Source organism: Cylas formicarius, unplaced genomic scaffold (genome assembly GCF_029955315.1).
Source record: "Cylas formicarius isolate icCylForm1 unplaced genomic scaffold, icCylForm1.1 PGA_scaffold_4__25_contigs__length_36172078, whole genome shotgun sequence".
NCBI lineage: Eukaryota > Metazoa > Arthropoda > Insecta > Coleoptera > Brentidae > Cylas > Cylas formicarius.
This window is the reverse complement of record NW_026844334.1, coordinates 6,952,243-6,966,443: the sequence shown is the minus strand read 5'-3', so window position 1 is coordinate 6,966,443 and position 14,201 is coordinate 6,952,243. Positions and strand designations below refer to the sequence as shown.

General features: G+C 34.3%; 2 protein-coding genes across 4 annotated transcripts in view; both read right to left on the bottom strand.

The window, feature by feature from the left end:
* The window catches only part of LOC132700896 (uncharacterized), a 189,422-nt gene extending 177,478 nt beyond the window's left edge, over nt 1-11,944 (bottom strand). For 2 of the 3 annotated variants that reach the window (XM_060668473.1, XM_060668476.1), the window contains exons 1-3: nt 11,749-11,881; nt 5,074-5,383; nt 2,034-2,248 (exon numbers count right to left, since the gene is read on the bottom strand). In XM_060668473.1, coding sequence (XP_060524456.1) covers nt 2,034-2,248; nt 5,074-5,375 — 517 coding nt within the window. In that variant the 5' untranslated portion in view covers nt 5,376-5,383; nt 11,749-11,881. Of the gene's footprint in view, nt 1-2,033; nt 2,249-5,073; nt 5,384-11,748 lie in introns of all 3 variants that reach the window. The other variant, XM_060668474.1, reaches the window with a different exon arrangement.
* A 668-nt stretch (nt 11,945-12,612) lies between these two features.
* LOC132700924 (elongin-B) lies at nt 12,613-13,732 on the bottom strand. Its single transcript, XM_060668517.1, has 4 exons — nt 13,564-13,732; nt 13,346-13,439; nt 13,141-13,285; nt 12,613-13,087 (listed from the first exon to the last, which is right to left on the bottom strand). The coding sequence occupies exons 1-4, from the start codon at nt 13,564-13,566 to the stop codon at nt 12,976-12,978; spliced, it is 354 nt and encodes a 117-aa protein (XP_060524500.1). The 5' UTR covers nt 13,567-13,732; the 3' UTR covers nt 12,613-12,975.
* Between the last annotated feature and the right edge of the window lie 469 nt (nt 13,733-14,201).

Below are 14,201 nucleotides of genomic sequence, written 5' to 3'. Positions count from 1 at the left end.
AAAAATAATTTTATTCTATTTTACTGAGAATCCTTAGTATGTTTGACACAATTGGAATCGTAAACTATATTTTAGGTATGCTTCATTAATTTTATTTTGTCTACTATAGTTAACTTCATTTTTATCATTCAGTTAAAAATTATAGTACTATGAGACGATGCTGAACAATTTGTAGTTGTTATATATTTAACATACTTTTATATAATTAAACTAAGTATTTTTGCCATAAACTCTATTTTTTTGACTTATAATGAAGTTTGGAAAAATAAGCTACAGTAGTGTAAAAAGTCAAGTATAAAATGAAAAATTAAATTTTAATATACAGGGTTTTTTTTTGTTTCAAATATTTTTGGAAATTACTGTTTCCATTTTGGAAATAAGGGAATTTTTATTGCATATGGTTGATAGATTTGTGATTTATTGGTTGATGAATGACCAGGTGCTTTCGGAGGCAAGCAAAAACAGTTTCAATAATTATTAACATCTCATAACTGTTAACTGTTATACTGGGATTATCAAAAAACAGTCAACTTCTAGGACAAATAGGATATTATAGAGAAACGTTGCTTTGGTTAATAAACATAAGTCCGGAAGCGCCTCCTTTTGTAAATGAAACTCAAGGAAAACCTTTTTTTAAATTATGCTGTATATGCAACTTAATTTGTATTGTATTGTAACGAATGAAAAGACTATATTCGATATTTTACTTCTTTTCATCCCCATAACATTAAACAATAAAACAATATAAATAAAGTGTGAAGTTTTCTTTAAAAAACTTAAATGAATGGAGGTCACAAATATGCTTTAAAAAATTTTATTATTCTTTTTTATAGGGGCGTCACTAAAGAGGGATGCCATTTATTTCATTCATGAACTTCTTTTTATTTTTTTTACCAAACATAATTAAAGAAAAAACGTACTCCTTGGAATTGCACCTATTTTGGGGTTTTAACAATAATACTCACCAAATTACTAAATTATTGTAAGCAGGCAATTTTTTGACACTTTTTTGGAGCAAGCTAATTATTGAAAGTTGTAAATCCATAATTTTTGGCACCCCCTACTCCTCTAGCCCCAAACAGCTGTGTTGTGAGGAAATAATTGAAATAATCGAAATAAATTATTTTTTTATTGTTTATACCCCGGGAAATGAAACATGAATAAAGTAACGCTCAATATACTTAATCTAAGGTAAGTATATACATTTTAGAATCTCGAACTCGCAGATTAGAATTTTCACCTATTAAAAAAAAAACAAAGGTTTTTGTAAAGGTTACCAATTTTTTTCAATTTTTTCCATTTTAATCGCACTGTTCGGATATTTTCTTTGAGGCCACTGCCTGCCTCGTGCGTCTCCCCTGAATTTAAGGAATAATCATGTGAGAAAACGAAGCACGACTATTAAAGTTTGTTAGTAGTAATCGAAAGTATTTGGTCAAACTCCATTTAAGTATCTTAAGCTGTCTGAAAAATAAAAAATAAAATTATTTTTTCAGCACTCTGAAAGAAATCGTTTTCAGAAATTGACAATATCGAGAAGGAAATCTAAACAATGCGACCAGACACTAACAGAAAACCAAAAAAAAAAAAATAGAAATTAGAGTAGATGAGAAAGTAATAGAATAAATCATATTGGAAGAAATAGGAAGACATGAGCATTTAAATATTAGAATGGAAAAAACAAACAAAGTATACTATGCATTGAATAAAGGGTTCGTAAATAAACATGAATTTCTTTGAGAAGAGCAAAAAAAATCATCAGAAGGGGCAAAATTAGGACTAGCTATTTGCAAAAAAGAGGTACCAGTTAAAAGAGTTCGGTTAAGTGAAATACAGGAGAAAGATCTTGGAAGACCTTGAATAGAAGCTAAAAATTCAATACTAAATAGAGAAAAAGAACCTTTTTTTGCACCCTTATGGCGGAAAGGGACTGTATGTATGATTTTTTTGGGATTCGTTTTACAGAGATCTTCCGATGGAGGGATATTGGGGTACTTGTATAATTGCAATAATAATGATCGATAAGGCGTTACCTTTTCCGCCCAAGATGTCGCTGCGCGACTTTTGCAGCCGATACGCCCCCTCCCCGCCGCACGTTCCTGGACCGGTATTGCTGTCGGGTTGTTTCGGATCTTTTTTTGGCTGGTAATCGCGTTTAGCACCTGGCGACTTCTCCCCGCTTTTATCCCATTTTCCCGACGCAACATCCGTTTTGTCCGTTTTATTGAATTTAACGCCGTTTATCCGCCTGAAAATCGACTTTGTTGACAAATCGTTCGCTGCCGGATCGCTTAGTTACTGGCGAAACTGCTGGACGCCGCGAAACTGAGAAAACTGTTTTCAAAACTACACATCTGGAAAACCATAAAAGATATTTGGACAAGGATTTCGCTGGTCGGGTGCTTCCTGTTTTCGGTATCACTGCGCGTTTACAGATTTTTTTTTATTTTATCATTTTTGTTATTCAAAGTGAAAAAGCAGCTATTGCAAATTTCGTTCGGGTGGTACCATTTCGAGTATCATGCAGCAATGCCCGGTGGTTAAGTTACAGTACACCGTAGAATATCGAGATACAACCTATTGCTCGTCTACCCTGTATATATTTTAGCCCAGCTAGAGTTTACGTACGCTGAGAATGAATATATTTGATTCCGTTCGCGTTTAATGATAATTGCCATAGATGCAATTATTTTCAAAAATCAAAAAAAAAGCAGTAAAAAGAAACGTTTGAGCTACAACATGTACAGAAAAAATGCAAAAAATTTTCTCCAAATTATTGAAAGAATTGCAAGAAGAAGGTATAAAATCATATAGACATTTTTTGCTCTTTTTGTTCCTTGACACTTTTTTGGTTTGTCACTGTTCATTTGATATCTGACAATGACGATAATGTCATTTCCTTCTCACTTCTACTTATTTATACTTAATTTTACTTACTTATACTTAATGAGTCATAGAAAGTATTCCCCCTAAATATTTACGTCGCAATAAACGAATAAAATTGGAAATGGACAATTTCCCGCTAAAAAGTGGTCATTTCAGCTGTTGGTGACGGCACGAAGTATGCTTTCGTGTTAACAGTTATCAGCTTAACATTTTTTCGCGAGTTTTCAGTAATTGTTGGGTTGAAAATGGTTTATCGTTATTGCATCGCACCAAGTTGTAAAATTACAACCATTTCTGCTCTGGAAAACATTTTTAAATTACCGATTCAAGAAAAACAAGAAAAAATACAATTATTTAAACCGCCATGTTTACCTTTATGAAGACCATTTTAACGCAAGCCTTTTATTATTTATATAAAAATTTAAAGTACTTAAGAAATAAGAAAGAAATATATACTAGCCTAACCTCACTTTTGTTTGTTATTGTGTTTATGTTTTTAATGTAGACAGATTATTAAATTGTATGAAAATATTACAAATAACAATCACACTATGGCACGAATTAAATTCAAACGCCGAAGAAAAAAACGGACAATAAATGAAAAAGTTTTTTAGAGTTTAGAAAGACAAAAAAAATAATAAAAAACACAAGAAAGCAAAGGAAACAAACAATCGTCCTTGAGAAGTTACTTTCTACAGAGAACTTTAAATAAGTTTAAGCTTAAGCAGTTTAATTCTTCCGGAACTCCATTGTAGAGCTTATGGACAAAATTAGAGAAAGAGAGTTATTTGATGAGATGGAGTTATATCGCTACGAAATCTAAAGTTCTCCATATGCAAGTCAGTACGAAAGCTAAATTATTAGGTACTGGCGGACACTTTTTCAATATTATATCTTACGCCTACTTTCCATTGTGAAATGCAAGCACTATTTTTTAGACCATTTGTATTCTGTTGATATCACACAAATTCAAACATGGGCCGTATACAGAATGACAAAAATTAACCTGACTTAAAACCAACCAGTCAGTTGTTTTGAATGACATTGATAACAAATACACAACCAAGGCAGCGTTCATGGTATAAAAAAAGCCCCATGAAATAACAATAACGATAAGTAGCAATAAATAAATAAATTGTATTTTACGAGGTAATTTTGCATAGAAATCTAAAAATATGTGTAAAGAACTGTTGGTATTTCTCATAGTGCATCCTATTCTTTTAAGACACAATTCTACATTTATAGTTACATTTTTTTTATTTGTGCCATTTGACTTTTGGTGTTGAACTGGGGAAGTCATTTTTGTCAATGGCCACCTTCTATTTAGAACTAAATCTGTGTGACCCAACAAATAGATCATAGACTAATCTCTCAACTCCAATGGATCTCTCGCTAGTTGACCATGATTTACCTAGATCATAGACTAACTATAGCTAAAGGGCTCTAGCAGGTGTGTTTATTTCTAGTATATCTACCAATTGTTATAACGCGAATATAAGTATAAAAATAAATAGCATAGCATAAATAGATTATTTGGTGCTTTGTGCTCTTCGTTTTTGCTTGAAGTTCCCTTTATTTCAATAATAAAATGTTCAATTTTCTAAATAAAAAAAAACCTCCTCCTTCCTGTATTGTAGTTTTAGGATTTATTCTCACGGCAGCCTATTTCTCAAACAGAGATATTGAATTGAAGGGAATTTCATGTTCTCCCCATAGATCATTGCGTCTTTCTGTTCTGGTACAATATCAAACTAAACTTAAGTGTTAGGACTTTGATGCACCGTTTACTCGGATACTCCAAATATGTTATTCTGGGCGTCAGCTAAAGAAGAGCAGTTGAGAAAAAAATGATTAATTTTTTTTACATCAAGTTGGAGGAGAATAAAGTGGTTTCTTTGCTCTTGCGTTTACAATTGCGATTGGATTTGTGCGATGCAAACACAACGTACTCTCATAACCAACATTTAAACTGGACGCGCGGGCATCCTTCAAACATCGCGTTCAATATGGCCGCTGAGAGCACTGTCTGGCAGTGCTGATATTTGCTAGATATTTTTTCAAAAAAATGTCAAGATGCGATTAAATTTTCCGGGGAAATAGAGTTAAGCGTATAGTGCGTGGAATTCATGTGCATTAGCGAAAATATTACATCATCCTTTGTCTCGAAGAACCACAAATTGTTCTTACCTGGGTGAACATATTTTACGTTCCAGATCATCGCTACGGCATCTCTGCAGGTATGTCACTGGTCTCTTCCTCACGTGGGGCGGCTCTTCGTCAAACCGCGAGCTGTGCCAAGTCTGCCTTTTGGTGCCCCCCTTGTCGTTGGTTTCCACGATGAGATGACCTTTGGAGTTGTATAGTTGGATGGTCGGCATCGCTATGTGAGGCGACGACTTGGACGTCGACAGTTCCCACCGCCAATTTTTCGGTTTTTTCAATTGCAACCGGATTATTTCTTTTAGGTAGTCGTCGGCGCCAGTCATCATTCAAATATCTGCAAAATTGACGAGGAAGCGTTAGTAATGAAAAAATAAAAAGGCGAAGTTTTGAAGATCTACATCAAACTAATCGAAAGTAAGTACGGCTTCGCTCAAGCCAGTCAGGTAGGTACAATGCGTTCAATTTATCTTGATAATATTCTAATTGGCTGTAACATTTTTTTAGAGATATCAAGGTAAAAAAGAAAACGAAATTTAGGGTTGGTAGAAACTTTTTTTTTTTCTAGTGACGTATAAAACAAAACACTATCAATTTTCTGACATATAAGCCTACATCACAATTTTTTAAATGAAACATCTGTGTTGAATGGAACATCTTATTCCGATTACAATGATGTAACACAGTCTATATTTTAGTTCACTCGATTTTGACAAATCGGCAAAAATTGGAAACTTTTATATAGTTTCTAAGAGTGCCCTGACTTACAAATAAAAATATTTTTCTACTCCCGTCTGTAATAGTATATTATGCAACAAGTGCGGTAAACGGCATTTGACTCACGAGTGTTTAATAAACGAGTGAGTTAAAAAGCTTACCGAACATGTTGCATACTATACTTTTTCTACGACAGTTAGTTTTTGGGTACATTTTCGCAAAACAACACGAATATATTCACTGACATGACCGTGAGAATTGACACACGTCAAAATTCAAGGTGTGGGAATATCTCCGAAAACATCTGATTGCTCCCAAATCCCTGCGGTAAAATCCCGGAATTGTCCGAAGTGGCTCGGATCCGTGGAAAACGAAACTGACTTGGTAAATTGCTTCCCGCATGCAAGATCGGTGTATAATTAGGTATTTTATAGAAGCAAGTAGAAAAACTTTTTTTTCTACTCCCGTTACCCACGGATCTAGCGTGCGGGAAGCGTTACTTTACTACGTCTGTTTTGTTTCTCACAGATCCGGGCCAATTCGGACATTTCCGGGATTTTACCGCACGGGTTTGGGAGCAATCGAATGTTTTCGCCTTGAATTTTGACGTTTGTCAATTCTAACGGTCATGTCGGTGTATTGATGTTGTTTTGCAAAAATATACTTAAAAACTAATACACAGAAAAATGTTATGCAATATATCAGACAATTTAAATACTACCTGCGATAAGCTACAATTAAAATCTAGTGGACTAGTCGGTAAGTAACGTGACATTTATAATTTCAGTTTCCCACAGAAATTCTACATATGGGGCGCATGAACTTTAGTGGTTTTTACAGTTTTTATATTAATATCTTGCCAAGACCAATTGTACCATTTTCAAACATCCATGTCTCATAGGTCAAACAAAACAAAATTGAAGGTTAGGACCTGCTTTTTCTTGCTTATGCAACCCTAAAAATTTAATCCTCTTAAAGCTCTACCCTTGGATGATACATAACGTTTTCAAATTATGTTTATTCCGTTGTTTATCGTATCCAATAATACATCTCTCTCTGTCTAACGTACACAGTTAAAAAGAGACGACAATAGCAAAACCGATCGGAACGATAAAGGAGTACGTTTAACGTCAACTGGTAAATGTGTTGTTTGAATGGTACGAAATTTAGTAATCTGATAATCTGTTACTATTTTTAATTTGTTAAATTGTGATTTTTTGGTGACGGTCGTACAAAAAGTATAGTATGCAACATGTTTGGTAAACTCTTTATCTCACTAGTTTATTAAGCGCTCACTCCGCTCGTGCCAAATAAACTCGTGAGTCAAATGCCGTTTACTACACTTGTTGCATAATATACTATGCACCATATACTATGTTTGACATATTAGTAAACAACGTTGATGGTTGAATTATTGTTCAAGTCATTATGGTTAAAATGTTTTTTCGCGAATTTAACATCCATGAGTGATAAGTTGGATAATAAAAGTGCAGGTGCAGTGCGGTAAAGTGCATTTTGTTTTTTTGTTTACCTTGATATCTCCAAAAACTAAAAAGTTACATCCAACTAAAATATTATCAAGACAAATTGAACGCACGGCACATTTAAACCACTCAATAGGCATGCTTAACATGAAGGGATAGAAGAGGTGTATGGAGGAGGTATAAAGGGGTACATGAAGATAACACGGAAAATATGGAGTAGTTCAAATTTACCGGCACTTTTGACTCGAGCGACACCATACCTACTATGGAAGCATGGAATTTCAAATGGAGGACCCTATATCTTAATAGACATTCGAATCATGCACAATACAGCTTTTTATTGACATCTACTTTTATCGAATTCCTGTGGGTTATAAACTTAATTATTACGATACAAACTAACACACGAATTGCAATAATGTCTTTTGGGAGAAACTCAGGTAAAGAAATTTAAAAATGACATCATATATTTAACCACAGTGACACCGAGAAATTGTTCGCAGTTGAAGCTAAAGTTGGCGCTACGATGAAGACAATCTTTTCTTATAAATTGTTTACTTACGTTGAAAGATATCACTAAATAATTGTTGGGTTGATGGCAGCATAAAATTTAAACTGGTGTAAATCGAGTCAATCGTCAATCGTAAAGTAGTTGTTCAAAATTGCTTGACTGCATTTGCACCTAGTGGGACCAAATTCACGAGATCTACATAAAGTACAAGTCCAAATTCCAAATTTTAAACTTGGAGAAACTATTATCAATTGTTAAAAGTGTAGATTCTCGCCTCGATAGTCTGCAGCTTTTAGTAGGTCAACGGGATTAACAAAGTCTATGCATTTAGCCTTTAATTTGAGCATTGCTTAGTTTCCTCCATTATTAATTATTATACTAATACTACTATACCCTCGAAACAGTTCTAAATGAGAATTACTTTTATGATTGCATGTAATACGCGTCTGCTCGATAGACAAGGAAAAGCACTCAGGCGGGGAAGGGCCAAGAACGCTTTACAAATGTTTCGAGGAAATTTCATATCGCACGTTAAAGTCGCTCCTTAATTAAGGAAGTTTAATTTTGCCTTATCAACTTCCGGACGACTGCGAATGAACTTGTTAGAATCTACAATACAGTTCAGTTGTTAATATTTTGAAGTAAAAAAACATCATAGTTTCGCGAACTGGTAAATAATGAGATTCGGACGACCTCAACCTTCATCACTCATTTTCCAGACAAGCCCTCGGGTTGGAACAGGTGATGATCGAAACAGATTTGGCAAGCGTTCAGTTGACAAAATGTTATGATATACGTAACACCGTTTGAGTTTACCTCGGCGCTAGTTTTCGTTAGAAACACCAAGGACCGATGAGCACATGCACGCGCGTTGAGTCACCTCTAATAACTTGTGGATTTGACATTAAAACATGTTTTTAAAAAGCAGAATGTTTGTATAAGATTTTTCCGGGCAAAAATGCTGGCGCTGCTGCCAAATGTGCCTAACTCGAAGCAGTGTAATTTCGTTGGCAACTAGGACAATTGTAATATTCGTGACAGAGCCGCATTAAACGAATTTCAACTTGGAAATGATTAGAAAGTTCTGTCACTCGATGATCTGCTGGTACTATTACCGTGAACTGAAAACAAAACCCGTTGGAAACTCCGCACTAGTATTCTTGACAGCGATAGAATAGACAATAGCAGAACCGATCGGAACGATAAACGAGTAAGTTTAATGACAACTGCTGAATGTGTTGTTTGAATGGTACGAAATTTAGTAATTTGATAATCTGTTATTATTTTTATTTTGTTAAATTGTGTTTTTTTAGTGACGGGCGTAAAAAAAGTATAATATGCAACATGTTAGGTAAACTCTTTATTTCACTAGTTTATGAAGCACTCGCTCCGCTGGTGCCGAATAAGCTCGTGAGTCAGATGCCGTTTACCGCACTTGTCGCATAATATATTAATTATGTTTGATATATTAGTAAACAACGTTGATGGTTGAATTATTGTCCAAGTCACTATTGTTAACATGTTTTATCGCGAATTTAGCATCTTTGAAAGGAGTGACAGGCTTCAAGGATAATAAAAGTGCAACCAGAGCTCGTCGTCAGTATATTGCGCTTTATCCAGAGCACCGAGCTCCTTCAAAGCAGAAATTTCCAAGGCTGGTAAAGAAATTTTCAGAAAACGGTAACGTATTAAATGCTAAAAAGATATGCCGGAACCATAAATGGCAGAAAATCAGCCAAACACATTAGGATTCTACGAAGCACATCCAGTTTCCTCTATTACTAGAGTATTTGAAGAAACAGGTATTTTTCGGAGGTCGATTCACTCAGTTTTGAAGGAATATTAATATAATGCATTAAAATTTCGTAACTAAATGCAGAATAATGTCAAGGAAGAATGCAGTTTTGTTTGCATTTTTTTTAATAGACATAATGAGAATAACAATTTTTTGAAAAACATTTTATGGACTGATGAAAGTTCGTTCACTACAAGAAAGGGTTGTAAAAGGCAAAATTCGCGATATTGGTCTTTAAATAGTCCTAGAGAAATACACGAAATTAAAACCCAGGGGTACCAATTAATTAACGTGTGGTTTGATGTTTAAATGGGCATATTTTGTGTCCTATATTTATAGATCAAAAATTAGAACAATATATAGAAGATTCTCTAAATACCTCTAAATATATCAGCGCTGCCCCTCCTCACAATGTTGTGCAACTTAAAAATTTTCTTAACATGGAATATCCCAGGGATTGAATAGGGAACGGCGGAACTATCGATTGGACGGCCAACAGTCCCGACTTAACTTTAATGGATTTGTTTTGGGGACATAAAAAATCGCGTGCACAGAACTCCATGTAATAATCTCGTGCAACTTCGGCAACGCATTTCAGAGGCAATCAATCAGTTAAGAGACAATCCGGAAAGGTTACTAAATGCAAGACATCATACAATTAGAGTGTTTGAGAAATGTCTTCAGTAAAATGGTTGCCACAGTCACAGTATTTCGAATAGTTTTTTGTTTAGTTTTTGATCTACTTTAATTTGTAAATAAGTATTGATGTTGCACTCAGTCACGGCACTCTTTGAAATTACATAAAAATTTCCTATTTCTTAAATTGTGATTTTTTAGTGACGGTCGTAAAAAAAGTATAGTATGCAACGCGTCAAATAAACCCGTGAGTCAAATACCGTTTACCGCACTTTTTGCATAATATACTATTATTTGTCAGTCAGGTCACTCTTAGAAATTATATAAAAGTTTCCTGTTTTTGCCGATTTATCAAAATCGAGTGAACTAAAACATATTTGTGTTCGACATATTAGTAAACAACGTTGATAGTTGAATTATTGTCCGAGTCATTATTGTTAAAATGGTTTTTCGCGAATGATATGCTTCAAGTATACTTTCCGGATAATAACAGTACAATTGCAACTCGTCGTCAGTATATTAGACTTTAATTGGACTCTCGGTCATAAAATCCCCCCCCCCCTAGACATCGTAATTTCAATTTGTTGTTTTTGTAATTGCATGCAAGTCCTGTTCTGGACAAAGCAGTATTAAAATTTTATACATTATGTACCTACACCCACGTTGAAAGCGGCCAGTATTTATAATATGTTTCCCCGATGTGCAGAAAACTGAATAAAAATAACGTTCATTAAAGATCGCTTTAGCCATGAGATAGGATGATAACAATGATAGCAATAATTTATTTAGACGTGACATATTGTCATCAAAAAATAAGTTTTGAGAAGTGCTGAAGTTTCTTCCAATTAACGAAAGATAAGTTTGTCTGATCTTTTATAATTGTATATTCTCAAAACCTTGATACCTAATTAGTAATTATAATAATAATACTATACACTATGGAGGCAAGGCACGTACACACTCAAACAATGAATAAATTGGTGAAAGCACGTGACTATCAGACAACATTTTTTTAAAACCCTGTGATAAATATTGTCGTTGACCGTAGAGCAACTTTAAATTCCTATTAATTTTGAATCTCGAATTAAACCCAGACCCTTCAGGTGTCTCCGAATGGTTACACAATTAGATTAGAACAAAAAATGTTCAAATTCATATTTTATAAACGCACGGTCGAAATAGCTGTCATAAATAATTGTAAAAATACGAAGATTATTTGTTCTAATTTAATTGTGTTAAATAGGTTTTCTTATTAACTAAAAGCCACCTCAGTTAAATACGAATGGTTAAGTCACATTATTTATTTTGAATTCAATACCTATTAATTCATTGAATTTCAGTCCGTTAATCCAACAATGACTTGTTGAGATTCAGTTTTAAAAGGAAAAGGTATCGGACGCCAATTTTAGCATTTAACGCGTCAAATTGTTTTTTTGATGAATTTTTATATTATTTGTCGAAAATCCCAAGAAAATATGCTATTCCGCGGTATAAAAGAACAGCTGGGAATAAAAATTGTCCCTTTTCAACAGTCAAAAACTGATAAATCAAAAACTTACATCAAAAATTAACGCGGAACGAAACAATTTCGTATTATTATCACATTTTTCGAAAACTCAGAATGCCGCCAAACAATATGCGCGCACAATAACAGGTAAATCGGGATTTTTCGCGGCCCAGTACCTGGAAATGAGTTGAAAACTGCACGATGCCGGTGATCTACTACACATTATTTTGATCCGTTTTTCTCATCCCACTCGGTGCGAACGGACCCAAATAGCTGCGGCATACTTTCGATCGGAAAATTGTTTATCGGTTACGCGCTATTTTTATTTTTATATACATATACCGCGGTGGTGACAAGTGTCACGACTTTTTTTTTTGTTTCTGAACTTTTGCAGGCCTTGCCGGTTATTGAAAACTTTTTATGATCGCTTGACGAATATAATTTAATACTTCGCTTTATAGTTCTGCAGACTTGAAGAAATTGATTACAAATTTATTCAACCATCCAAAAATAACGTTTCTGTGTTCCCTGCGCATCCACCGTTTCCTTCTTTATTAATCTCACGAAATCTGTGAAAGAAAAATTGAACCTTTTCCAAAAGCGTAAATTGCTATTGCTTATTTTTTTACCATTGAGGTTAGAACTTCAATTAAAGTAGGAATGTAATAAATTGAATAATAACAAATGAGGTTTCTTTATTAAAAGTAGGAATCGATATAAAAACGCGCGCCACCTCGAGTTGGGAATCGGTATTCAACTCTTTCCGCCGTTGTGCTACCATCTAGCCCAACGTTCTTTTTTTAAAAAAATTGGTTTTCTGGATATTTTGTTGGTTTCATAATTACCAAAATGTTTTGTCATATAACCTCAAAAATTTTTTGCTTATTCGCCTAGGTGGGAAAGTAAAACCAGTGCCGAAATTAAAAATATTTTATTTAGGAATCAAGACAATAAATAATTTCCGCTATAACTATCGACATTTCAAGAAACAGTCTATGGCGATAACTTAAAAATTTATGAGCTTGATTCTAAACCTGACAAATCCAAGTTAAAAATTAACTAATGCAACGCAGACACTGCTACCACACTGCTATATATATACATGTCTCATTATGGTAAATATTAATTTATGATTCAGAAAAATGGTTGTCGGCAACCGTAGAGTTAGCTGTAGCCCACAAGGTCTCTTCCTTGATTAAGTATGAATTATTATAAAATAAGCACTTCAGGTTAATAATAATATGAAACATTGAAAGGTCAAATCGATTGTGATTCCAAATTAAGAGGACTGGTCCTGGCCATTGCTTTCCTGAGACTTCATAACATCCGGCAGATCTGGAGGTGAGGAATATGGTACCAAGTCGAGGGCTTCAAATGCACCACCATCATCCCTAGAAATCAATTTTAAAAATAACATATATGGACAGAAAGAAATAACGGGTACCTAATGGCAAGGCCAATAGTGGCCGGGCTCTGAGCTTTAGCGGTGTTTGAATTTAGTCCGTAATCTTGCAATGTGTTACTGTCTTCCATTATCCTATTGTCTTTGTTAAACAGCTGCTGGTTCTGGGGCGGTATTTTTAGTATTCCTGCAAAAGAAAATCACGCCTTAAACGGATTGACTGGCCTTCATAAAACTTGAATTTTACCTTCAATTATCTTCTTTAGTTCTAAAACGGTGGTGTTGTCCTTGGCGTCGGTGAAAATAGTAAGCTTTTTTCGCCGTATCATTAAAAAAACATCCTGAAAGAATGATAAAACAATCAGTTCAAAATACTTGCATGAATCGCGAAGGTTATGTTGTCATTGGAAGACGAAAATTATTGGTTTACCACTTTAAGTTTATATAATTAAATAATAGACCTACCATAATGGCTAATTTTCGGGGGATGCCTATTTCACGAGGAGAGCTTGACCGTTTGAAGAATGCATTAATTTCTACAATTTTATTGCATTAACTTTACCAAATGAATGCAAACTACTTCATATCAAAATGACAGAAATGATGCACACAAATTGGTCGGTTGAGGCAAGCTGTGCACGGAACACTTGCGCGTCATAGTTATCCCGAAAGGAGGTACGCCACGGATTTCAAAACGAAAGCGCCTCCCAAATAATCGATATCAGAAAGAAGCATTTACATCATCGGTTCATAGAGTGCGCTTTAATTATAAAAATCGATGTATAGATTTCGTTCCGAAATTGAATATATCATACGTTATACTCTTTGATTATACCATAGAGTATAAGATAGAGGGGAAGGTTGCCATTAGTTGCAATGTTAAAAACCATACACGAGTTTCAATGCCTCTAGTGATTGTGTGTTCAATTCAATTTAGAGTTTGAAAGGTAAATTGTGAAAAAAATAATTTATGTCGAATTAGTTTTATTTTTTTTTTATTTAAATATAAATAAAGTGCTGTTATCCGTTACAAGCTATTGTAGTATTTTCAGTGTGACGCATTACTTTAAACCGCCATACTTGGACAAAAATAATGAATGGCA

Excerpts from the sequence above, each read along its gene's own strand:
- LOC132700924 (XM_060668517.1), bottom strand. Across the intron at positions 13,286-13,345 it reads ACTAAAGAAGATAATTGAAG|GAATACTAAAAATACCGCCC; the intron begins GTAAAATTCAAG and ends TTTCTTTTGCAG. Across the intron at positions 13,088-13,140 it reads ACTATTGGCCTTGCCATTAG|GGATGATGGTGGTGCATTTG; the intron begins GTACCCGTTATT and ends ATTGATTTCTAG.